The 23352-nt window shown below is 52.6% G+C and overlaps 8 protein-coding genes across 8 annotated transcripts; 4 read left to right on the top strand and 4 right to left on the bottom strand.

Moving 5' to 3' along the window:
- Window positions 1-3748, top strand: BO95DRAFT_429929 (putative cellular morphogenesis protein (Rax2); the record flags this gene model as incomplete). Its single annotated transcript, XM_025584915.1, has 2 exons — window positions 1-3457; window positions 3513-3748. 2 exons carry the CDS (start codon window positions 1-3, stop codon window positions 3746-3748), a joined length of 3693 nt encoding a protein of 1230 aa, XP_025444405.1.
- Window positions 3749-5824: 2076 nt separating this feature from the next.
- Window positions 5825-8509, top strand: BO95DRAFT_451515 (uncharacterized protein; the record flags this gene model as incomplete). Its single annotated transcript, XM_025588081.1, has 6 exons — window positions 5825-5844; window positions 5997-6025; window positions 6094-6303; window positions 6380-6953; window positions 7011-7630; window positions 7698-8509. 6 exons carry the CDS (start codon window positions 5825-5827, stop codon window positions 8507-8509), a joined length of 2265 nt encoding a protein of 754 aa, XP_025444404.1.
- Window positions 8510-10184: 1675 nt separating this feature from the next.
- Window positions 10185-12222, bottom strand: BO95DRAFT_385039 (FAD-binding oxidoreductase). Its single transcript, XM_025583464.1, has 5 exons — window positions 11883-12222; window positions 11392-11821; window positions 10837-11326; window positions 10554-10774; window positions 10185-10470 (listed from the first exon to the last, which is right to left on the bottom strand). Exons 1-5 carry the CDS (start codon window positions 11955-11957, stop codon window positions 10190-10192), a joined length of 1497 nt encoding a protein of 498 aa, XP_025444403.1. The 5' UTR covers window positions 11958-12222; the 3' UTR covers window positions 10185-10189.
- A 921-nt stretch (window positions 12223-13143) lies between these two features.
- Window positions 13144-15116, top strand: BO95DRAFT_440929 (uncharacterized protein). Its single transcript, XM_025586069.1, has 7 exons — window positions 13144-13726; window positions 13779-13798; window positions 13858-13891; window positions 13955-14028; window positions 14082-14458; window positions 14523-14618; window positions 14688-15116. The coding sequence occupies exons 1-7, from the start codon at window positions 13543-13545 to the stop codon at window positions 15022-15024; spliced, it is 1122 nt and encodes a 373-aa protein (XP_025444402.1). The 5' UTR covers window positions 13144-13542; the 3' UTR covers window positions 15025-15116.
- Window positions 15117-15229: 113 nt separating this feature from the next.
- BO95DRAFT_71753 (uncharacterized protein) lies at window positions 15230-16109 on the bottom strand. The gene has a single exon (XM_025592166.1). It carries the CDS (start codon window positions 15969-15971, stop codon window positions 15459-15461), a length of 513 nt encoding a protein of 170 aa, XP_025444401.1. The 5' UTR covers window positions 15972-16109; the 3' UTR covers window positions 15230-15458.
- Window positions 16110-16927: 818 nt separating this feature from the next.
- BO95DRAFT_461629 (uncharacterized protein) lies at window positions 16928-17206 on the bottom strand (the record flags this gene model as incomplete). Its single annotated transcript, XM_025588834.1, has 2 exons — window positions 16928-17108; window positions 17172-17206. 2 exons carry the CDS (start codon window positions 17204-17206, stop codon window positions 16928-16930), a joined length of 216 nt encoding a protein of 71 aa, XP_025444400.1.
- A 1187-nt stretch (window positions 17207-18393) lies between these two features.
- Window positions 18394-19241, top strand: BO95DRAFT_429924 (uncharacterized protein; the record flags this gene model as incomplete). Its single annotated transcript, XM_025584914.1, has 3 exons — window positions 18394-18543; window positions 18615-19053; window positions 19090-19241. 3 exons carry the CDS (start codon window positions 18394-18396, stop codon window positions 19239-19241), a joined length of 741 nt encoding a protein of 246 aa, XP_025444399.1.
- Window positions 19242-19739: 498 nt separating this feature from the next.
- On the bottom strand, window positions 19740-22933 carry BO95DRAFT_440928 (uncharacterized protein). Its single transcript, XM_025586068.1, has 3 exons — window positions 22301-22933; window positions 19971-22218; window positions 19740-19897 (listed from the first exon to the last, which is right to left on the bottom strand). Exons 1-3 carry the CDS (start codon window positions 22852-22854, stop codon window positions 19853-19855), a joined length of 2847 nt encoding a protein of 948 aa, XP_025444398.1. The 5' UTR covers window positions 22855-22933; the 3' UTR covers window positions 19740-19852.
- Window positions 22934-23352: the final 419 nt, after the last annotated feature.

The raw sequence follows: 23352 nt of genomic DNA, 5'->3' as shown, positions 1-23352 counted from the left end.
ATGAGGGGATCCTCACTGTTTGGGCCTGCGACGGCTGGCTTCGCAGCAGGCCTCCGCCTTTCGCCATTACTCCTTTCTAAACTCGCGTCGGCCTTGACTTTCCAGTCCGTTTCTGAACCGGAGTTGGATCTTTCGCCATTGGGTCATATTGCGCTTACTGGAGACTTCGATGCACTGACATATTACCAATATACCGCGCAGACTAACACATCGACCGGAGACAATGACGCGCAAGCACTCTTGACCCCTCTTCCGAACGGAATCCTTACGACTCTATCGACCTCAAATGCGGGCATTCGCGCAATGTGCCCATTTACGCAGGAGGATGGAACGTTCTCAGGCATCTTTGTGGGAGGCAACTTCACCAGCCTCGGCGGGGTCAAATCGGAGGGTGTCGCGCTATATCATCCGTCTACGAATCAAGTCACATCGTTATCAGGTCTTTCGGGATCAGTCTCTGCCCTGCTGTGCGATCAAGAAACCAATAGCGTTTACGTCGGAGGAAACTTCACCTATTACAACACCTCAAACGCCGTGGCCTGGGTTGGCACCTCTGGCTGGTCCAATTTGACTTTTGGTGGATTCAATGGCCCGGTTTCGTCGATCTTGAAGGATAGCGATGGTAATATTGTCTTTGGTGGCTTCTTTGATGGCATCGGCAACTCTACGTCGAGCAAGAAGGGTGAACAGGTCATCAATCTTCAAAATGCCACAATCACTTCCGATGCAAATTCTACAACCAGTGGCTTTGTCGATCCCCGCAATATCGTTTGTCAGTCGAGTGGTGAGGATGGCGCAGGAAAGACATGGTTACTGGATGACTACTCACCTGGCTACTGGCGCGCCGATATGCAATTTGAATATACGCCTACCAAGCTCAGACTGTACAACACACACTACGAGGGACGGGGCACAAAGACGTTCCTATTCAGACGCCTGCCCGACAACGGAATCATGAACTTGACGTACACGGATCCGGATACGGGAAACGCTGCCTACTGCGACCAGAGTTGCTCGCTTTCCAGCAATGCGACTGAGAAATATCGTGAATTCACGTTTGTTAACCACGCCGCAATGAGTGGTTTCGAGATTGAGATCCTGGATTGGTATGGCAAAGGCGCCGGCTTGAATGGTATCGAACTTCTCGAAGACAGTGAGTGCAGATCTACCAAGGGAGCTATGGATAATGTACTGACAGAGAAAGACATCTTTGCTTACGCGATTAACGCTTTCAACGAGCCAACGTGCGCGAACTCCAGCTATCCATCAAAGTCAACACGTACCGGGTCTTGGTCTGCGACAGCTTCGGGTCAAAGCTCTTCGGCGTACTTGACGGCCGAAGTTACGAATTCGAACGCAACTGAAGCTTCGGTTGTCTTTGAGCCCGACGTCAAGCATTCAGGCAATTACTCGATCAAATTATATACGCCTGGGTGCGACCAGGACGATACTTGCAGTTCTCGCGGTATTGTCAATGTGACGGTCACTGCCTCAAGCGATTCTTCGGAACCCGTTCAAACTCTCATCTATCAGACGAATGAATACGAAAAATACGATACGATTTACACTGGTCATGTGGATGCAAGCGATAGCTCGTTTCGTCCGCGTGTGAAGCTCACCCCAGTAGCAAACCAAGGCGACATCACTGTGGTGGCATCTCGAGTTCAGTTTGTCGCAATCTCCGTGTCGGGCATTTCGGATGACCAGCTGAACGGCTTGTACGAGTACGACCCGACCACAAAGAAGGGCACAAACGTTTCCGTGTCGGCCATCGATCAAGCAGGTCTTGCTCTGGACTCAGAAGCATCAATAACCAGTCTAGCTAGCCATGGCAGTACTATCTACGTCGGAGGCAACTTCTCGAGTTCCAGCATCAACAATATCATGTACATCGAACAAGACGGAAATGCCACGGCAATGCCCAAAAGTGGTTTGAATTCCGGAGTCAACGCCTTGACGACACTGGACGATGTCCTCTATGTCGGTGGTAACTTTACCGATACATCCGACGGTGGAAATGAAGGCCTGAGCTATGTGGCAGCGTACTCGTTTGGCACTAAAGCATGGTCTGCTCTCGGAGGGGGCGTCAACGGTCGAGTGACCAGCGTCGTTGCTCTTTCGCTGAACATTTCTGCGGACCTCAACGAAACTGTTGTAGGCGTCAGCGGCGAGTTCGATCAGTTACTTAGCTTCGAACAAACGTCGTCCACAAATGTGTCTGGCTTTGCCGTCTGGGTGCCGTCGCGCAAGAATTGGTTATCAAACTTGAATGTCAGTCAGTTGGAGTTTGCTGGACAGCTGTGCGCTTACGCCAAGGTTGACAACACCACGATTCTTGCGGGTAGCCTCTCTACTGGTGGCCTTGCTGCTGCTGGTGCTGCTGCCCTTCTCTATGACGATGATCTTGGTCTTGAAGCACTGCTGACTGATCGCAACACAACCGGCGAAACATTCACTGGGATCTTTGACACAAGCTCTAGTCGGAATCGCACTATCCTTGGAGGTCACTTCTCCACAAACGCTACTAATGGATCGGTGATCGAGAACTTCGCCATTATCGACGGCCGCGATGGCAGTATCAGCGGGCTCGGAGCAGGTGTCGACAGCAACTCTACCTTCTTGACCTTTATGATTTCCGACGAAGTCCTCTACGCAGGAGGTAATATTACAGGGAAAGTGGGCAGTTCAACATTGAATGGGTTTGTCTTGTACAATCTCAACAATGACACGTTCGTCAAGAATCAGCCACCACGACTCACGGGCCATGGTGTGTCAGTCAACGCGATTGCTGCGCGGCCGAGCGCGAAGGAAGTATACTTCGGAGGACAGTTCCAGACTGCGGGAGCGCTTCCTTGTCCTGGTGTTTGTTTCTGGGACACCTCTGATCAGCAATGGAATCGACCGGGTGCCAGCTTGGATGGAACGGTTTTGGCCCTTGAATGGCTTAGCAACAAGCAGCTACTGGCGGTCGGCAACTTGAGTGTCAACGGAAATCAGACTGCGATCGCAACCTATAAACCCAAGGGTCAAACCTGGACTGCCTTTTCCGGCGCTTCTTCGTCGGAACTTCCAGGCACCGTCACAGCATTCACTCCTGCCAACAGCGCGGTGTCCAAGTTCTGGCTCGGTGGCACCTACAACAACGGATCTAGTTTCTTGGCCGCCTACGATGGGTCCAGCTTCCAGTATGTCCGCAACGCATTCGACAAGGGGACTACCATCCGTGGTCTTGAGATTCTTCCGCTTTCGAAGAACCATGATGCTGTTAGCACTCTCAATGATGATCAGACTCTCCTCGTCACCGGCCACCTGGTGATCCCGGATTTCGGCAATGCCTCGGCTGCCTTGTTCAATGGAACTACAACGATGCCTTTCATCCTGTCTACCAAGTCCAACGGCGAAGCAGGCAGCATGTCCCAAGTGTTCTTTGAGAATAAGAACCCGTACACCAGTGGAGGTGCGTATCAAGCGACCGGTTTATAAACATATCAATAAGCTAACAAGCGAAGCAGGCAAACACCTCTCCAACGGCATCGTTGTGCTCATCTCCTTCTGTCTTGCACTCGGGTGCGTTTTTCTGATTGTTATTTGCGGAGTCATCTTCAACAAGATCCAGCGCCGTCGCCAGGGCTACATGCGGGCTCCCCAGGCCGTGGGAACCGATCGACCATCCAACATGCGGAGACTCCCTCCAGAGTATCTTTTCAACTCGATCAAGCAGCCCAACCCAGCCGCCCCAACAATATGAGCTGACGCCTCTCGGCCGTATGCACTTTTCCCTGCACGATGTACCTTGTTTTGGTTTCCACGCCTACATAAACAGAACGATGCAGCAAGAACCTCGAAGAAACCAGTGCAAGCCAATTTCTCAACCTCGTTGCTCCGAAATCCGTGACCCCTGATTTTGAAACCTAGCCTTCAGCACGGCGTTCTTGGGACCCTAAAGATGAAAAAAGAACTTCACTACAGCACCATATACCCCAGTCTGATTCTACTAATTCTGATCCTTCCAGCTAACTCGTTAATGATTTGTCTATTTCTGCTGTCAATTGCCGCTGCGTATCTAATCCTTCCTCGATCGGAAGATGCCCATCTATCCTCCTCACATCATTTCATGCTACTCATGCTCTGCACAAAGCGCATCATCATCGTCGTTGCCACTATCACCTTTGAATTCTTGTGACATGTGGTTGCGGGCCGAGGCTTTGACTACGTTGAATACGATGGCCTCCTCCCTCCACACGTACCCCCAACCGAACCACGCCCTCGCCCTTGTTTATGTGTAATCATCCCTTCTTCTATTTTCTGTCTCTATTGACCATATCTCTCATTTTTTGTACTTTACTCTCCATGCTCGGTAGGGTGTGAATTTGGGATCTATCCAAATTCGCCCCACTCAATGCCTCAGCATGGCCAATTCTGTACATATCCTTGACATTTCTCTTATTATTTCATCCGCGCGAGTCCGCGGTTGCAATGAACAAATTCCACAAACCCGACTTCTCTTGAGAATTCACCTCGCAGATCCTTGGGTCTGAATTTTGTCTACACTTATCCTCTTCAACTAGAGTCAGCCGAAGAAAAAGGGAAAGAAATATCTTGCCTTGTAAAGGTAGCCAGCCCCCAGTGTAGTGTAGTGGCAAAAACCAGATACAGGGTGAGGTCATTTGGGATTTGGTATTCGGGGATTGGGTGGCTTGGAATCCTGCGCACGGGGCGGATGGGGGATGCTGCCGCAGGTGCTGCGTGGCTAAGCTACTTACCTACCCTATAAGTTAGTAACTAAAGTGGGCAGTGACGGGGGCCCAGAGAAATAGAGGAACATACGATTCGTTTCGACATACCCGCCGCGTATACTTTCACATCCTTGAAGCGACGTCAGTGGTGGTGATGAGGACTCCCCAGAAAAAGAAAAACAGAAAGAGAGAAGTATAGGTACCTACTCCGAAGTACTCCGTAGTGTTTGGAGTAAACTGAAAAAGTGGACGTGATGGCATGTTATGTTTCGTCGAGTCTACACGATGGAGTTGTCTTAGTCACCGGGACAAAAGGTCACGCGGGGAGAAAATTGGGTTCCCCGCAACGCTGCTTGCTGTTGGAAGTTTGGAACTACAGAAAACTACAGAACTACACAACTGCCACTGGCAAAAGTCTCGGGCGTGTCGGTTCTCCCCGCTTGCTTGCCTTGGGGGATTGACTGATCGCTAACTAACCTAACTGAACTTATTGATCGATGGCTCATGACTCTCTGACCCCCCGACTATCTGCTCTTTTCCCCGACGGGACCTTCTGTTCCCTCGCCTTTTCCTTTTGCTTTTTCCCTCTCTCCACCCGAGATTAGACGGATGGAAAAGTCCAGACCTACCGAATGAAGGAGGAACTGATCTGATCTGATCTGATCTGGCCTGACCGTCTCTTTCTTTTGCCTCGTGGCTTTGACTATCGAGCTGTGTGTGTGTGTGCATCCCTTGACCACCACACACCTTCTTCTCCCCCTGCCTGCCTGCTGCTTGCTTACCTCCGCCTCGCGCCGCCTGCCCTTTCCCTTCCCCTTCATTTTCTCTCTCCCTCTTCTCCTCCTTTTTCCTCCCCCCCCCTCCTCTCCCCTCCTCTTCTTTCTCCCCCAGATATACATTCGGTCTCCTCCGCGGTCCTTCGGACCTAGACTGTTCTAGCTCGCTTCGGGGCTAGTCCCACTCGCCCTGTATCCGATTTCCTGCACTTTCCCACCACAGTCGCGACCTTCTTCCAATCTTCTCTTCCTCGGCCCACCTTGTTTTTCTCGAATGCTGCAGCTCAACAACCGTCTTCGCTTCCATTCGGCATGCGATCCCGCACAGGCTGGTATGTGATCCATTTTCATCACACTGCACCTTGCACGCCCAAAACACCATTGGTTCTACCCTTCACTACTATTATATATATATTTGCTCTTCTATCGGCTAGATTCAGGATTGTTAGACTAACTGCGACGGGGGGTTTTTTCTCTTCTTCAGCTTAACGTGTCGCACTCGGAAACTCAAATGTAAGCTCACATCACGCCAAGGCGATTCCATCTTCTGGCGCAAATACTAAGAGCTTTCCGATAATCAGGCGACGAGCAGAAACCGGAGTGCTCGCAATGTCGCAAAGGTGCGAGGGAGTGTCGCCCTAGCGAAGGGATCGTTTTCCGCCACCAGCAGAATGCCTCCATGAACAAAAGCGCCGAAGAAAATCCCAATGGTCGAGGTAGCCTAAAAGGCTTTTATTCATACAAGAACACGTTTGATGAGGACAGTGTCTGGCTGGATATCCCGAAGCATGGTAAGAGAACCATGCGGAACAGAGAGGGACCGCTTTGCGCCTAGCAACAACTTGTCTGATGGTTATTGTTTTCTAGTCATTTTCGTCGATAATTCCGATCCTTATGCTGAAGACCTCGAAGCGGCCCTAGGCGAGTCTGAAGCCGCTATCCTAGCAGCGAACTCTCAGAATCGCGCCTGGTCGCAGCGCACGCCGTCCGCCGATGCCGAAAACAACGGCCTGGAAGCTCTCTCCACTTTGGCAGCCCATGACCGCCTGTCGTATAATCCGTTGAGCGTCGAGCAACAGTCCCTCCTAGCCGTTGATGCTGCCTCTCCTTATACCACTCTATCGGCTACAGCATCGTCTGGTCCGTCGCCCATTCAGTTGCGCAGTGTGCTAGCCCCTCAGCTGTCGCCTCCTCTTTCAATCACCTCCAATCATACCAACAGTAATAATAATATCAACTTCCTCCTTAATCCATCACAAGCTCGTTCGCCGCCTGTGGATTCCAACATGCATCATGCCCTGGAGCGTAGGAGCTCTTCATTGACCGCCAGGTCAGCAGTGTCACGAGGCTCAAATACGGAACACAAGTCACATATGCCTGCCGAGACAGACAGGGAGGTCGCACTCTTGTTGCGACATTTTTCAGAAGTACCAGGACTCTGGTAGGTGTCCGAAAATTCTTGTTACACCGGAAAGAAGAACATACTGATAATGCACAGGATGGACCTTTTTGATGTTGGAACTTACTTTGCCTCTTATATCCCTGTGAGGGCGCTCCGGAATCCTCTTCTGAAATATGCTGCATGCGCATATGCAGCGAAACAGCTCGGGCGAGTCAAGGTAGAACAGGTGCCGACAAGTGGAACTTATCTCAAGCAAAGCGCGAGCCACGTAGACTGGTCCTGGAGAGGTGCGAAGTATTATGAGAAAGCTATCCAGCTCCTCATGAAGGAGCTTCAACCGGATAAAGGTCCCCCACCTTTGAGTACCCCAGAGGCCTTCGGTCAATGGCAGGCTGCTGAATTATGCGAGGAGAGTGACAACCCTCGCAAACGCCGGCGCCGGTATTCTGAGAGTCGGTTTTCGAAGGGCGTGCACTCGGACGAGATCCTCGCCGCGACGGCCATATTATCTGTATATGAATTGCTCGATGCTACTGGTCCGGCGTGGAACCGTCATTTGAGTGGCGTAAAATCGTTGTTAGATGTGGCCGAAGTGGGGATGATGCCGGTCGAACAGCGCCCTGAATCTGTGTTACAACACAGCAAAAGGCCTGGTCTGTCGACGGCGCGGAGAGCAACATTCTGGAATTTTGCCCGACAAGATTATCTGGCTGCCTGTAAGTCAGTCCCTCAAGTAGCTTCAGGCTCCAACTTGCAGACCACTAATCTCTGTTCTGCAAATAGTCATCAATGAGAGCCAGACGAGGTTGAATACCGATGACTTGGTTCTGTGGACGGAAGCAGGCTTGCAGATCGACAGTCAGGGCTTTGTCCGATCGAGCAACACAAACGCCTCCGGCTATCTCGACGGAGACGACGTGATCAAAGAGGACATGATTTGCAACGGCCTGGTTTGGATCCTGTCTAAGATCGTCAATTTCATAAGTGCCGGTGACAAAGTGCAAGTGAATCATCCCAGCTCACTGAACACTGGACCTTTAGGCTTGTCGCAACAGGCGCTGTTGGAGCGATGGATACGACTTGAGGCCGAGCTCGATGCATGGTACAACGGGCTACCAGATATCTTCCAGCCTTGTGCCAGGACCGAGCCATTAGCAAAAGACGGTGAAAAGGCGGACACTGGAGCATTGTCTGAAATCTGGTACAGCATCTCCATGTGCTCGTCAGCTATGCAGCATTATCACATGGCACGGATTCTGCTCCTGATAAACAAGCCACACGCGTCGACTAGCCGCCGAAGCACCATCACGGATAGACTCAACTCATATCGATCCATTGAAAATGACATACGTTTTCATAGCCGGGAGATTGTGGGCATTGCCATGGCCTGCCCGACTGGCTCAGTCCGCATCAATTCACTCCAGCCGTTGTTCGTTAGCGGTCAGTGTCTCATTGATGCTGCTGAAAGACGCGCAGTCCTGCACCTCTTGCAGGGAATAGAAACCGAGCTTGGCTGGGCAACCGACTATCGTGTGAATCAACTGCTCCGAGAATGGGGCTGGCAGGACAACGAGGAAGCGGCTATGCCATCCTAGACGACAAGAGGTCAAGCCTCTGGCGTCTTACGAGGCCCATTCGCCCCGGGTCATGTATATATGTCCACTAACGCCTGAAGCTCCTGTGAAAGGGGTGAAGTGGCATTGCATCACGTTCTTGACGATTCTCTTGTTCAGTACTTCTTGCATAATTGTTTAGCTGTGTTTTCGAGCGACCTTGATTTTCTCGAAGTGATACCAGCGTGTTTCGGTTGATGATATCATAGCATTTGCATACACACGTCGCATTCATGATAGATGGTCACGAAAGGAGTCAGGAGGAATCCTGTTGTTGATGAAGCATTTAGTTGTTACTTGTTAAAATATAATTGCGCATAATGGAAGGATCCAAAAGAGTTTTCGCTTCAGCATCTGGAGTCAGTGAAAAGTTTGTAGGTGTAGCAAGAGGTCGGAAAACAACTCAGTCCTCGAGGAACATAGTCCGGTGAGAGATCCGAGGGAAAAGAATGTAGCGAAGAGAGCGGCAGAACCGCCAGAAACAGAATCGAAAAGATGAGTTGAAAAAGCAGCGCAGATTTATACCGCAAGCCTGCAGGATAGACTTGAGGGGGTTGAAGAAGAAACTCGAGGAGTGAGTTTGAAGATCAGAGGAGGAGGAGGGGGGGGGGGGGGAGAAAAGAGGAGGGGATTTTCATCAGAACTGGTTCTTCCCCAGTTTTTCCTCATAGTTACTCCCTCCTAGACCTCTCGGCTGAGTTGCCTGCCACTTCCGAATCGGGAAAGCCTACACACACCCGGACGGATTGGAAAATGCACGTGCCTTTTGCGGCCCGGGGCAGTTTGCCCAGTTGATGCTTCGGTGGGAGAGCCTGGGAGGAGGAAAGAGGCTTGTTTGCGCCCTGACGCTGGGCCCTTGGCTTGCGGGAGGGTCTCGGGGTCTTAGCCTTTTTGATATGGGAGCTCTGCAGTGCAGGGCCGGTTTACCTCGTTAATAATGAGCAGCTGGATGGATGGTGGATGGATATGGCTGTAGACACTAATTACCATCTGATTCTTGCTTGCTCATTCAGTCTTCTTGTTTTGTTCTTCTTGTCCGGTTTATTTTTATTTTTTTCTATTTTTTTGCTATGATGAAAGACGGATGATCGTCGACGGTCCCAATGGCAACAATGGCAACTTTACTAAATTTCTCCCCGAGTTCAGTTTCCGCTCACTGCACTAAAGATGGAAAGGAAGTGCGGAAGGTTAGGCGACCAATCCGCGTCGGCGTTCGGGCCGAGTACTGACTCTTAGTGCCTTAGTGCTAACCGTAAGTTACTGCACCCGGGTGACTACTGGTAGGCATAGATAGTCAGCTTGCGGTCCTTGGCTCTCCACCCCTAGGCCTTTTTCTTGTCGCTTTTACCCTATCCTACCTTGCTCATCATTTGGTACAGTACTTCGTACTACAGCTACAAATACTCACTCGGGGGAGCGAATGATGGATATTTGGTCAAAGTCTCTGAGGTGGGTTTAATTCCCCCCCCCCTTCTCCCCGGCCCGCGTCTTTCTTTCTGGAGCTAGCTCTATATACATTCTAAGTTCTGCATTCTGCTTTGTTGATCGCGTTGTACACTTGTGCTTGCTCAAAGCTTAATAACAGAATCACTTTTTTCTTCTGTTACATATTACAGTTTGTGAAGGAGCCGGGCGGTAGAAGTATGTGCTGCACTGTCCCGCTCAGACCACCACCTCACTGACCTTGAATCCACCGGGGACCTGGGTCTGGAAGACGCCGTGGGGGTCATACTTCTTGGCCACCTGGGCGATGAACTGGACGTTCTCCTCGCCGTACCCGCTCAGCGGGCTCTGGGACTGGTCCGCGTAGTTGAGGTAGATGTACTCGTTGGCCGCGCCGATCGACTGGGCGTAGGCGTCGAGGTCGGTCAGCGCGGCGCGGCCCAGGCGCATGAAGAGCGCGTCGTCTCTTGCGTCGTCCCAGGAGTAGTCGTAGAGGACCTCTGCTCGATTTCTCTTTTAGTAATTTGTGGAGGGTCTTTTGGTGGGGGCTCGGACTTGGGGGATTAGGGGAGGGGTTGCTTACGGACGAGGTTCTCATCGAACCGCTCCAGACCAAGTACGTTGCCGCCCTGGGCCGCGGTGTGCTCCCAGAACAGCTTCGGCCAGGGCTGGACGATGGTGTCCATAGACCAGGACTCGCTTTGGGCCTCGGCCTTGGCCTTCTCGATGTTCTCGTTGTGCAGCGCGATGGCCTTGCGGAGGACCTCGGCGTCGTTGCGGTAGGTGCCGGTTGTGAAGATATCGCTGGATTCTGTCAGAAACACGTTTTATTTGTGACTGGGGAAGAGGAGGGGGGGGAAGCTTACCGATATCCCTCCGCCTGGACCAGTTCTTGGGTGAGGTTGTAGATGGTGGCGAATCGCATCGTGTCGGTCGTGTTCTTGATGGCAACAAACTCGTCGAATGCAGCCGGATACGCGACGGGCTTCGTGTATTCCAGCGCATCGGCGATGATGTTCTGTCCCGTCGTCGAGCTGTACTCCCACATACCGATCCACGACGCGTAGGGGTCGTTGTGGATGTTGTCTACGAAGTTCACGGCGGCGGAGATCTGCTGCTCGGTCGTGGAGTTGTCGTACACCACCAAGCCGCCCCACAGTCCATCGTGAGGAAGGGTCTTGAGGTCGTACTTGGTGACGATGCCGAAGTTGATCGACCCGCCCTTCAGGGCCTTGTACAAATCAGGGTTGCTCGTTCGGTTGGCATCGACGATTGAGCCGTTCGCGAGAACTACCTCGAAGTTCTCGACGTTGTCGCATGCGAAGCCCACGCGCGCCGTGTAGAAGGTGTTTCCACCTTTGGATGTGAAGTTAGATGTGGCTTGCTAGATGGGTGTGGGTGGGTAGCTTGCATGTACATACCTCCGATCAGGAATCCACCGACGCCCACGGGTCCGCCACGGCCACCGGGCACGGTCACTCCGTAAGGATCAAGGGCCTTGTATACTGCCTGCCACCGTGAGCCGGGCAGGATGGATGCCAGGCCCTTGTCTGCATGGTATGTCGTGCTGTTCATCATCGAGAGGTCAATGGTGACACCCTGCTCGATGTCTGCTGCACCGGCCCACGTAGTGTGGCCGCCACTGCGCACTGCAAACTTGCATTGCGACTCACCTGCCTGCACCAGAGTCGAGACGGCAAGCGAAACATCATCTGCGGTGTGTGGCTGGACAATGCACGAGGGGCGTAGCTGAGCATTCACAGCGAAATAAGATGTCACGGACTCATTGTAGGCCACACTGTTGGGGAAGGTAACATGGTCCCGGAGGGAGGTGGCTTGAAGTGCGGAACACTGGGAAACCTGAGCATTAGCTGTGCTTGCGCTTTGATGTACCAATTGCTAGACAACTCACGCAGGCGGTGGAATTTGACCCAGAGGCTTCAGGCAAGAAGCCGAGGAGGGGTGCTAATGCGGTAGAGGCCTTCATTGTGAATCTCGGTTGGCAGACGCTTGACGATTCTCGCCATCGCTCTCTAAGCGGCTCACTGCTTCTTATAGTTGAACCCAAGCCTGCCGGCTATTGTTCGGCTGCGAAAGCAATTGGCTTCCATGGTCATTTGAGGAGCTACTCCGAGCAAGCATCTATTCTGTATGAGGTCGAGTGGTACGATGCTAGGACTAGCCACGACGAGGTATGCGCTAAGGTTTGATTGCAATTTCATTGTGCGGAGCACGAAGGTAAGGTACTCTGTAGGCCAGGAGCACTCCCGATCAGTGCTTGTAGTAACATGCCGATCCATGCAAGCCGCCAATAGTAGGTAGATGGATGGAGCAGGAATGGTGCACGAAAGACTGAGCAGGCAGCAGAGTCGGTGGAGCCTCTTGGATAACATGCGGGATTTCTTGCCCAAGCGAGAGATCATTAATTTGTGAGAGCTTTGGTTGAAAGACCGAACATCCCGGCCTGGTTGTCAGGCCTGATGGGAGACTGTGCCAGAAAGTCTGATCTCGCAATTCGCAACAATGGATGGCTGGCTTGTGGTCTCTCAATCCGCGGGCCGCCTGTCCGTAAGCCCCCAAGTGGGACTCCCGGGGTGGCTTTAGTGGGCACTGGCTCCTCGGATGGAATACCGCAATAAGCTTGTGAATTGGTTTCGAATGTGGGGTTGAAAGCGGAGGCAACGTAAAGCAACAAGGAATGGGCCAGGAGAGCGAAGGGCTAATGTGACCGGTCACAACTGGGAGGAGGCACAGGGAGGTGTCGTCCAGCCCCGGTCACGGTTATTGGTATCAATCTGCTCAGTATGATGCCAGCCCGATGATGCGAAGACAGTGTCTTGAAGGTTGTCTCATTGTTAGATGACAAGGTGATCTGGTTAAAGACATGACATTAGCTTTGACTTCTTTCAATGTGCGGAATCGGGAATAATACTCCAGAGAGAAACGGGGATTTAGCCTCGGGGATCTTTCTCTCAACAATAAAGGACACAAATGAATGTGTAGAAGCGATGAAGTAAGAGAAAAAGGCGAGACATCTCCTAAGTCTCCTAAATGTCGAGATCCCTGTCTGGTGTCATGGACTAAAAGAGACTATGGCCGCTAAGCGGGATCGTCCATCAACGGCGGCTCGTGCTGTCTCCAGATCCGCTCCACCTCCATCTATTCTGGCGCCATATGATCCTAGCACCAGGGTGGAGCTTGTCTCGATCTAAGGCTCCCCCTGTGTCTGTTGCCCTAGACGAGCTACGGTCATTAGTCGGTCGCTCAGGAATACCCGGAAGACTCGATTTCGGACCTGCTTCAAAGCCCGATCATATCCCTGGCCAACTAAATCCTTAGATCTGCATTCGCAATGAAAGGAGCGACTAGTCGCAGGTTCAAGGATTCGAAGCAACGCGTTCCTTTTTCCCGGTCTCGAGACTTATACCATTTATCCAGGCTGTGCCACCATGACAGGCTGGAAACGTGCTCGGTTTTGAGGCAATGTCCATCGTCCCACAGTGTCAGCAATTCGGAGAACAGCATGACACCGAGTAGTGAATGATAGCCGGGATCTGTCCAACATACGCAGTATGGCCAATGTCACAGCGGCTGAGCCTCCGCCAGGACAGACGTACGACTTCGACTACTCCAATCCTCACTTATACAGGGCCAATGTGGCGATTATCGCCGTCGGTCTGACCCTGAGTACAAGCTGTCTCGCTGTGCGAGTATTTACCAAGGCACAGTTGCTGCACAAGTTCGGATGGGACGACGGTATGTCTTGGTGGTGAGCCGAGTGGGTTGGATGGAGACTGACTATAAACAGGATCGATCATTCTGGCCTGGGTAGGCAAACGCATCACAATGCAAAGCAATGCCTTCTGCTAATCTGGCACCAAATACAGCTGTTCGCCTTAGGAACTCAGGCATGCTCACTTTGTACGTCTTCCATCGTACCGACCCAGTGTCCGTCCCTCTCTAATCAACAATCTCTTTCCACAGACGGCTACCGTCACGGAGGCATGGGCCTTCACATCTGGAATCTTTCTCCAGCAATATATGAATCATACATCAAGGTTACTATTCACCCCTCTATGGACCCCCACAGCTATCTCATACCACCACGCAGGTCGTCCTCACAGCAGCCATCATCTACGTCCCAGCGCTTGCACTCGCTAAGATAAGCCTGATCATTCTTTACTACCGCATCCTATGTCAAGAACGCTACCAGCAATGGGCGTTATCCACTCTCGCTTTCATCGTCAGCAGCTACAGCGTAGCCCTGATCTTCGCATTCATTTTCGGCTGCCACCCCATCCAGAAGGCATGGAGTCCAGGACTCACGGGCTACTGCATCGACCAGTACGCACTTTACGTCGCCACCGCAGTGTTGAATATCATCACAGACGTTGCATTGATTCTATTTCCAGTCCCCACAGTCATAGGTTTGAACATGCCAACGATACAGAAGATAGGGTTGCTCTTCATGTTCATGGTTGGTTGCGCGTGAGTCATTTCACTGATGCCATTTCCTAGGTTTTGAGAGACGACAAACTGACCCAATTGGCAGAACCTTGGTGACCGGGGTCATTCGTTTGATAACCCTTATCCCTTTCCTAAACTCTAGCGATCCGACCTATAGCATCGGCTGGCCGGACTTGTGGATGTAAGCTCAATCCCTCCCACGGTGTCTTGACCAAGTCGGATCCATCGCTTACCTCCCAGCAATATATAGTAATATCGAAGCCAACTTCATCATCATCTGCCCCTGCTTACCGTTCATCCGTCATCTCCTCCGTCGTTATGCGCCCCGCCTGATCGGCGAGCATAGCAGTCTCGCGCGTCGCTACATGCAGAACTACACCTACAATTATACCCGGGAAAGCACGCGGGCACGACGGAAAGAAGGACTCACCCAGTTGCAGGACGAGATCGAACTCGCCGAGAACGGCAACGTGCGGATCGTGAAAGAGATCCAGTGGGAGATCACGACGGAGGTGACGACTGCTGTTCACGGGCATGAATCCGAGGGGGAGATGAACCGGCATAGTGCCCTCTTCGGGGGAGACTAGTAGGAAGCTCGCTCTGTATATACGACCTTCTGGAAGAAATAAAGAATCATGTCGAACTTCTGCTCACAGACAGAACCAAGGCTCAAAAGAACAAGAGAATGAACCAGAAAAAAACCAGCATAAATGCCCCAAGCAATGCTCAAGCCAGGGAGCAATCACCAACCCAGCCCTAGACAGCCCGGTACATCTTCGACAATTTGTCCAACCGGCTTCTCGCTTGCCGCAGCTCTTTCGCGCAGACCCGGTGATGGTCCTTGGCCTTCCGGAACGCCTTTTCGGCAGCCACGAAAGCCGCCTTCGCCGCCTCGGCCGCGGTTTGGCACGACTTCAGCCGCCCTTTCTCTTCCTCGATATCGATGGACAGCTCGGCGCGCCGCAGCTTCTGGCCCGGGGTGAGGTTGTGCGGTTCTTTTTCCTCGTCGTCGTCCTCATCTTCATTTTCTGTCTTCTTTCCCTGGTGTTGCTGCCGCTGCCGCTGCTCCTGGAACAGATCGTTCGGCACGTTGTAGCCACGGTCTAGAAGCTCTTCGCGCATCTAAGTTTTTTTTCTTCGTCAGTGTCGATCTCAGGGCCTTCCATACCAGGGCAAGGTGATTATCAAACTTACCTTGAGGCGCTCGCCGGCTCTGATCAACTCCGTCGCCGTAGCCGGGTGCGTAAGCACAGCCGGACTCAGGTCCTGGGGGAAACCGATATATCAGCATTCTGCAGAGAGTCTCACTGCCGGCTGGGTGTTTGTTCCATACCTTGGTCTTCTGTTTTGAAGGGCTGGCTGCGGACAGGGGCTGAGACCAGGGTGGAGGTGTAAAAGGTACCGATACGGTAGGGTGAAGAGCCACTGGCTGGGGGGCAGTAGTCTTAGTCGTAGCAGGCGGAGGAACTGCAGACTGAGACGGAGCGAGGGGGGCATAGGAGCTCTGGTGGCTATGGCTATTTTCTGTCTTCATTTCCCGGTTCACTATGCGGAAAGAAGGAGAACGAAGCTGGCGTTTGCGTTGGGGGTGCGACGAGTTCCACCCAGATGGTTTCTGGACTCGGTCGGTGAAGGCCCGAGTCCGGAGCCGGAGGACTTGGGGGGTTTCTTCTGCTGGATGTGTTAGCGTGCGTTGGTCTTGGTCTTGGTTGGGATGATGGGTTTGGCTGTTGAGGCTCGAGGTGGTTGCCGGACTAGGTGTGTGCTTACGCTGTCTGGGGACATAGGGATCGAGTATTAGTTCATTTTCCTACTTGGTGCAGCAAGAGGGGGACTTACTGGAGTGTGTCATGACGTTTGAAATGTTGACGATGCAGCGGGGTCCGGGTTGGAGAGGTGGTGATGGAAAGGATGGTGATGGGGGTGAGAGACTCGAGATGTGGAAGGTAAGGTCTAGCTGGATCCATGGTTGTAGGCAGTTTTGTCCTTCACAAGGAGTTGCTTGAAACATACGTGTTATTCACCTTCTAGGCAGCGGTCTGTTTACACTTATCCCCAGCCTCAGTGAACAACGTGCCTGATCATGTTTTACAATGAAATGTCTCAATTCACTGCCGTGCGGATACTACTACCGCTCACTTACAACAGTAGGATTTCAGGTTCGGTGAAGTCAATAGAGTCTCGAAGCTCATTGGGAATCTGAGCACAACTTACTGCCAGCCTACACGAGAATATACCCCTACCTTCCAGCCAGAAAGTAAAACAGATATAAACGCAAGACCTCATCATCCCAGAGATGTACGTTAACCAAAACCACTCAGTCCAGTACACTTAGACAGCAACATATTCCATTTCTAGATGAATCTCATAGTGTAAAAGCCACAGATCCAGCCAACATGCAAAGCATCCAGACCACCCAACAACACCAGCAATAGAGGAACCCGGGCCACCACCCCTGATAAATGCCATGATCTCCGGGTAAACACCACACTAGAGCTTGGGAAGTCCAGGGCCCGTTCTCTGCCGCACCTCTATTTCACGACAAACGTGCGCCAGGAGATTTCTGAAGCTGTGCATTTCCTCAAGATCGGTCCTGCTGCGATGTCCGCGTGCCCAATCAGCTTCAAGATCGGACAGCATGGCCTCGACGACTGCCTTGAGTTCGATGAGCCTGCGTGCCTCATCAATATCCAGCACTGCTGATCTAGCTATACTTTCTAAATGGAGCACTTACTGAAGAATCATGAAGGGGTTACGGCGGGGTGGCATCTTGGGGTACAGGATTCAGGGTATCAGATTCGGTGGGGGCGGTTCTGAAGTTCTTGGTCTAGGTTTATAAGTTAGACAGCCTGTGTGTGAAGTTTTCAAGACAAATCTGGATGAGGTTCACCCTGTATTCAGGGCATAGGATCAAGTGACAGGTTGAGGTAAACTGTACTCACTAGTAGAAGTGGTTAGTTTTGTGTCTCACACCATACAGTAAGAGAGACGCTTACCTATGAAGGTGACGATGAAAAAGACGATGATCGTTGTGACGGCAATCACAATTAGCATCATGGTAGGAACATAGATGGGGTATGAAGTAAAAGAGAAGGAAGGGAAAGAGGAGAAGAAGAGGAAGAGGGAGAAGAGAAGGAGGCAGATGTGGGCTGGGCTGGCTTCAGCTACATACGATGCAAACTGGCTCTCGTTCACCTCTGGCTGCCTATTACCCATTTCGAGAGACATGGCTACTACTTCGAGGTCTACTTCAAAGACGAGCTGGCTCTTTGCTATCGAAGCGAAGCTTGTCGTTCCTCAATCACCAATGTGTCTTTATATCCATCATCGTGTCGCAGGTTCTATCTATGTAGATGTAGATATGCTTTCTCCTCACCCCTCTATGTCAATATCTTCACTTTTCGCTCAAGACTATCTGGTTCACAGCTAGGATATTGTCTGTGCATATACACAAGCTACTAGAGGCAGCATAGCCCACCATCTGGCAGGAAGTAAAGCCTAGAGCATCGAGAACGACCCTGACAGAAGTTTCGTCTATTCGACTTAACATGACCTTGCAGTGTGAATGACTACAACCACTCTCGACGTACATGTCCAAAATTCCTTTGAACAAAAGTGGAAGAAAATCTTAGTCTCGTCAGCAATTTACACTCCCCTGCCACGCCTGTTGGTCAGCTACCGCAACCCATCACTGGTATCAATGATGCCTTTTCATCCGGACAACACTATGTCATACGCGGACTGCATATACAGGGGCAAGCTGCTCAGTCAAAACAGGGCAACCGCTACCCATCCTCCTACCTTCCACCATCTCCCCAAGTACTAACACTGCCTGACAGCTAGTCATCCCGATACCACCACAAGATATACTACAACCAATACCACCAACGTTGCAACTCCCCTCCCACACACGGAACACCCATCCAACCCCCAACAACCAAACCAATACCATCATTATGTCTAACCCCAACTACAGCAATTACTACGCCCAACCCCAATCCAATTACTACAGCCAGCAACCCAGCGCCTCCGACCCGCAAAACCATGCAGGATATAATTTCCCAGGACAGAGCCAACCTGACCAGCAATACCAGCAACAGCCCGCAGTAAGTAGCCAAACCCCCATAGCACGCACACCAAAAAAAGACAGCCCAGTATGCTGAACCCCCTGATCCAGCATACCTACACCCCGCAATCCAACCCCCCTTACCCCAATAACAACTCCCCATACATCCACCGAGCAAATATCCCTCTCACCATGACCGGAGGCCAAGTAACCGCCTACTCCGAGCCCAACACGCCCTACACAGAGTATCGGGACAACAACGCACCGTATACCCATCCCTCGCAACCCCAATTGCAAATGCTCCAAGGCGAAAGCGCTTCGTATTACGCTCCGCAGGGGTGTCCACCCCCCCCTCCTCCTCCTCCTCCTCCACCACCACCAGCCCCTTCAAACCCCTCAGCTGCAGGCCCAGCCCCAACAACCGAAAAAGGACTAGCAAGCACCGTCACCGGTGCAGCAGCCGGTGGGATTCTGGGCCGCAAGTTCGGGGGTGGGTTTCTCGGCACGGCGGGAGGGGCGTTGGCCGGGGCGGCGGGGATGAAGTTCGCGAGTAAGATGTAGGTTCTTATCTCTATCCCTCTCTGAGGATCTGGGGATCGGCCTCGGGCGTACGCTGACACTTCTCTGCAGACGCAAAAGGATGAAGACGAAGAAGCACCGTCGCGGTGGGCGGCATCGAAGCTGCTCGGAGTCGAGTTCGTCGAGCTCGTCGAGCTCGAGTTCGAGTTCGAGTTCTAGCTCGTCGAATGGTAGTGATTAGTTCACCGAGACTGGTATAGAGGTATCGAGGTGGCTCGTGGGTGGAGGGAGATTGGGTACCGGGGAGCGGGTATGTTCTTGAGGCCCAGTCGAGGTAGAGGAACTTCTATTGATATCGGTATTCCGTTTTTCATCGAGCGTTGAGTGTAGGTTACTTCTTTCTGCTAACAGTATCCTTACGAGACGGTACTTGTAGGTTATGGTTCATCCATGTCGACGCGTTATTGATAACTTTCATTAGCTGTCTCACAGCCATGTGACAATTGATATGTTGGAAGGCCAAGCAACAATTGCAGTGTAAGTAGAGTAACCTGTAACCAACCAGCTCTGTCTCTAGCACCTCGACTGTCATTGCAACGCATACCATGAACCAACACGGAGTGTACAACCATGTGCTCAGCAAAACCCACCACTCTTAACAGAACTACTACACCAACAGCAACAGCAACTCAGCCAAAAACCACTTTTTCTTTCTCATCATAAACTGAATTAATCATATATATCTATCTCATCGTCACTCAACTATACTTCTCACAAAATCGAACCTTTCAATCCACACCAAGCCAAGCTCCCGCAGCTAGTTCCGCACTCTACGACGACGCCTTCCAGATCATATTGATTTGTTTCCTACGGACCTACACCAAAGAAAATAAAAGGTTAGCTTACATATCCTGGGGCAAAGGAAAAAAAAAAAGAGAAAGAACATACCATAGGCGCCAGTATTGTTACGCCGGCACTCAAGGCTAGGATGGTGAGAACCAACTGCAGCTTGGAGAATCCCTTGCCTAGCACGTCGAACGCCTGACTCGGCGTCGCGCGGGTGGCGAAGATATCCCCGCCGAAGGCGAATATCAGGCTCGTGCTCTCGAGCAGCGTCGGGCTGGACAGCACCTTCTTGATGCCGGCGACGTTGCGCGAGTGGGTCAGGTACCACCGTCCTTCGAACTCGAGGAAGGGGTTGTACTTGAACAGGCCCTCTTCGGCTTCGGTGGAAGTGGGGTCGCGGTCGACGGGACGGCGGGGGTCGAGGACGGGGCGCGGGATGCCGATGATCGCGTTCGAGTGGGGCAGGGTGCAGAGGAGGTTGCGGGTGGTGATGCCCTGGCGGGTTTGAGTCACAGTCATGTGCGAGATGGGCTCGGGAATGACGAAGGACTGGGAGATGATGTGCGGAGAGGGGAGGGAGGCAAGGCTGGAATAGTTGGCGGCGGCGTCGAGGGGCCCGCGGTCGTTGGGGACTGGCGACTCGTAGAGTTCCGAGATCACGAGCTGGTAGCCCTTGGATGTGGAGGGGGAGATGACGTCCGCGTAGAACGAGTACGCGAACCAGTTCTCGGAGATGGTGGAGGCAATCGGTTGCGTGGTGTCAACACCCTTCTGGACGGAAGTGTGCAGGACGCGGCCAGAGACAGCATCGAGGAGGTAGAAAGTCGCCCTGTTCTCGCCGACGGTGGTGATGAGGGCGAGGTTGGGGTTCAGGTACTTGTAGAGAACAGAGCGGTTACCCAGAACCTTACCGATCGACGCCACAGGGTCGTGAGCGGGGCGTGCAGTAGCATACACGATCTTCTCTCCATGGGGAGGGAGGAACTGCCAGACGGGGGTCTTGTTGTCCCTAGCGGCCCATCCCAACACTCGGCCGTCGTTACTCTGGGTGACAAAGAACCCAGGAAAGTCGAGGGAATCCAACGGGGTACCATCCTCACGAATGCCGATAGTGACTGGAGCAGAGCCATCGTCAATGACGGCAACGGCGCGGACCTTGGTAGTGGTGCCAGGAGTACGAGCGAGGATCGCGCCAGACGTGACATCCAGAGTGACAGAGCTACCATCATCGGCGTAGATAGTGGCGGATCCTGGTTGAGCCACGATCGCCTTCACATCCCACGAGTCCTTCTCAGCAGCCTTCACAGCCCAAGACACGGCACCATGTTTCCCGGCATCCAACGCATAGACCCGACCGTTCTTCGCGGCAACGATGACAGGCTTAGAGATCCCAAAGCTGTCAAGGTTAGAGACCTCGTCAGTGAGAATGCTGGTCACAATGCGCTTCGGGAGGTCCTTGAGCCACTCAGGGAGATGCTGGAGGTCTCTAGCATGGCGCTTGACGCGGTGGATGTAAGCCTTGTAGACGCTCTCATGGCCTTCGACTTCGAGCTGATGAACTAAGTCCTCTGAGCCGTCCGTCTCAACCCACGAAGCAGCCAAGGCGCCCGCCAAGGCCTCGTACCTCGTCCATTCGACCTGACCGCCGCGGATCAACTGCCAGTCCCCGGAGACGAGAGCAGTTGCGGACCGAACGGCAACCGAATCACCCTTGGTCACAACTTCCGAGACGGCGTGCACCGCCTCTTCCAGCGGAGGCGACTGGTGAGGCCATCTTCCCAGGATTCCATGCGAGACCGAAGAAACGACGGTAGTCTCCGACTGCGTGATGCGGGTGAAGTAGACGTTGGCGTCCTTGTTGCTCGTGGAGAAGACAGACCATCCCTGCAACCGGGGCAGCTCATACGCCCTGGAAATGGCAGAAGTCTTCAGATCAACGTGGTATACCTCCGCCCAAGTGGCCGAGTCTGTCTCGTAGTGCACCAGGTAATGGGGCAGCGATTCCAGCTTCTTCGGGGTGTGGACGGCGATCGACCGGATACTCTCGCCGCTTGTGTTCTCAATATCGAAGGATTGCACCTGCTTAGTGCCAATGATGTTGACCTTCAGCGTCTTGTGCGCGGCGTCAGACCACACGATCACAGGCGCGGCCGTGTTGGCGCCGACGAAGACAACGGACTGGGGACCGGACACCTCGTTCTCCGAGCTCAGGATTTGCTGCTGGGTATGAAGGCCAGTCAGGGGATCCAGCGAAACCACGCGGATCCGATAGCCCTTCCGCGCCGATGCTTGCAGGGCGATGTAGAAAACTTCCGTGGACGAGGACGACAGCTGCAGCGGGATGTCTCCACTATCATGAGAGCTCTAGCAGTCAGCAACAGCAACCACCCGGCATTTTTAGAGGAGAGGGAACGCAGGGTTTGAAATCGAACCTTTCATCCTTGTATTCCCACTTGACCTGGCCTGTATTACCATCGAGTCTGCGAACGACACCGGCCTTTCCACTGAATAGCGCCACAGTGTCTTTAGCTGACGGCGCGGCACTGGCATCTTCAAGCTCCAGAAGCTCGAGATCCGCTATCTTCTCATCCGCAAACCACTTTTCCCAAATCAATTTTCCATCGAGAGCAGTCCATGAGGAGACATAGTCCCCCAACGCACCGACCACAGCGTTTGTTCCTTCGGAGGCTCGTAGGAGACCGGAAACGCCGCCCTGGTCGGCGGGGAGGGCGGGTTGCGAGAGGTTCTGTCTCCAAACCAGAGATCCATCTTTGGGATTCACGGCGCCGAGGAGAGAGTCCTCAGAGAGGGTATAGAGGAGGGAAGCATCGGACGAGGCGGAGGGTTTGAGGAAGAAGGTCGATTGGGAGGTGGGAAGGCCGAGAAGCGCGTGGTGGTAATCGATATGGCCGACCTCATCGATATAGATGGCCGAGCTGGAGGGAACGCACGAGGCGAGCAAGAGGAGCGTCGCCTGTAGCCACATGGTTATGACCGGGACTCTTGGGCGGTCATTGAGGGGTTACAGGCGGCTGGTGTTGTTGTTATGCAGTAATAAATAGCAGGTGGGTGACGCTATCCGGGGAGGATGAGCTGCGGGCGGTGATGGCCGACTGACCTTTGCGGCTAGTCTAGCCCTCGCTCTTGCGATCCCCATGCATTACCGGCTACGGCTCATTGGAAACAAGACACCTACTGAGTGGGTTTGAGCATTCACAGTTCTACCTCTGATCCTTTAACCATTGTATTATCTCTCTGGATCAGTAATTATCTGGCAAATATCCCGAAGCGAAGCCTAACGACAGAAACCGCAACACTGAATCCGAGATAAACCCAGATGAGAATAAATGTCTGTATCTCAGTTCTCAAAGCATCTTAAACAGAAATGTTATAACGAAGTATAAGTTTGCCAATATATACCAGGCAAAGACCCCAGCCGCTAGAGTATGGACTGATGGAGAAATAGAGAAGTGCCAGATGTAGA

This window comes from Aspergillus brunneoviolaceus, assembly GCF_003184695.1.
Source record: "Aspergillus brunneoviolaceus CBS 621.78 unplaced genomic scaffold BO95scaffold_18, whole genome shotgun sequence".
Taxonomy (NCBI): Eukaryota; Fungi; Ascomycota; class Eurotiomycetes; order Eurotiales; family Aspergillaceae; genus Aspergillus; species Aspergillus brunneoviolaceus.
This window is presented reverse-complemented; position numbering and strand designations above follow the sequence as displayed.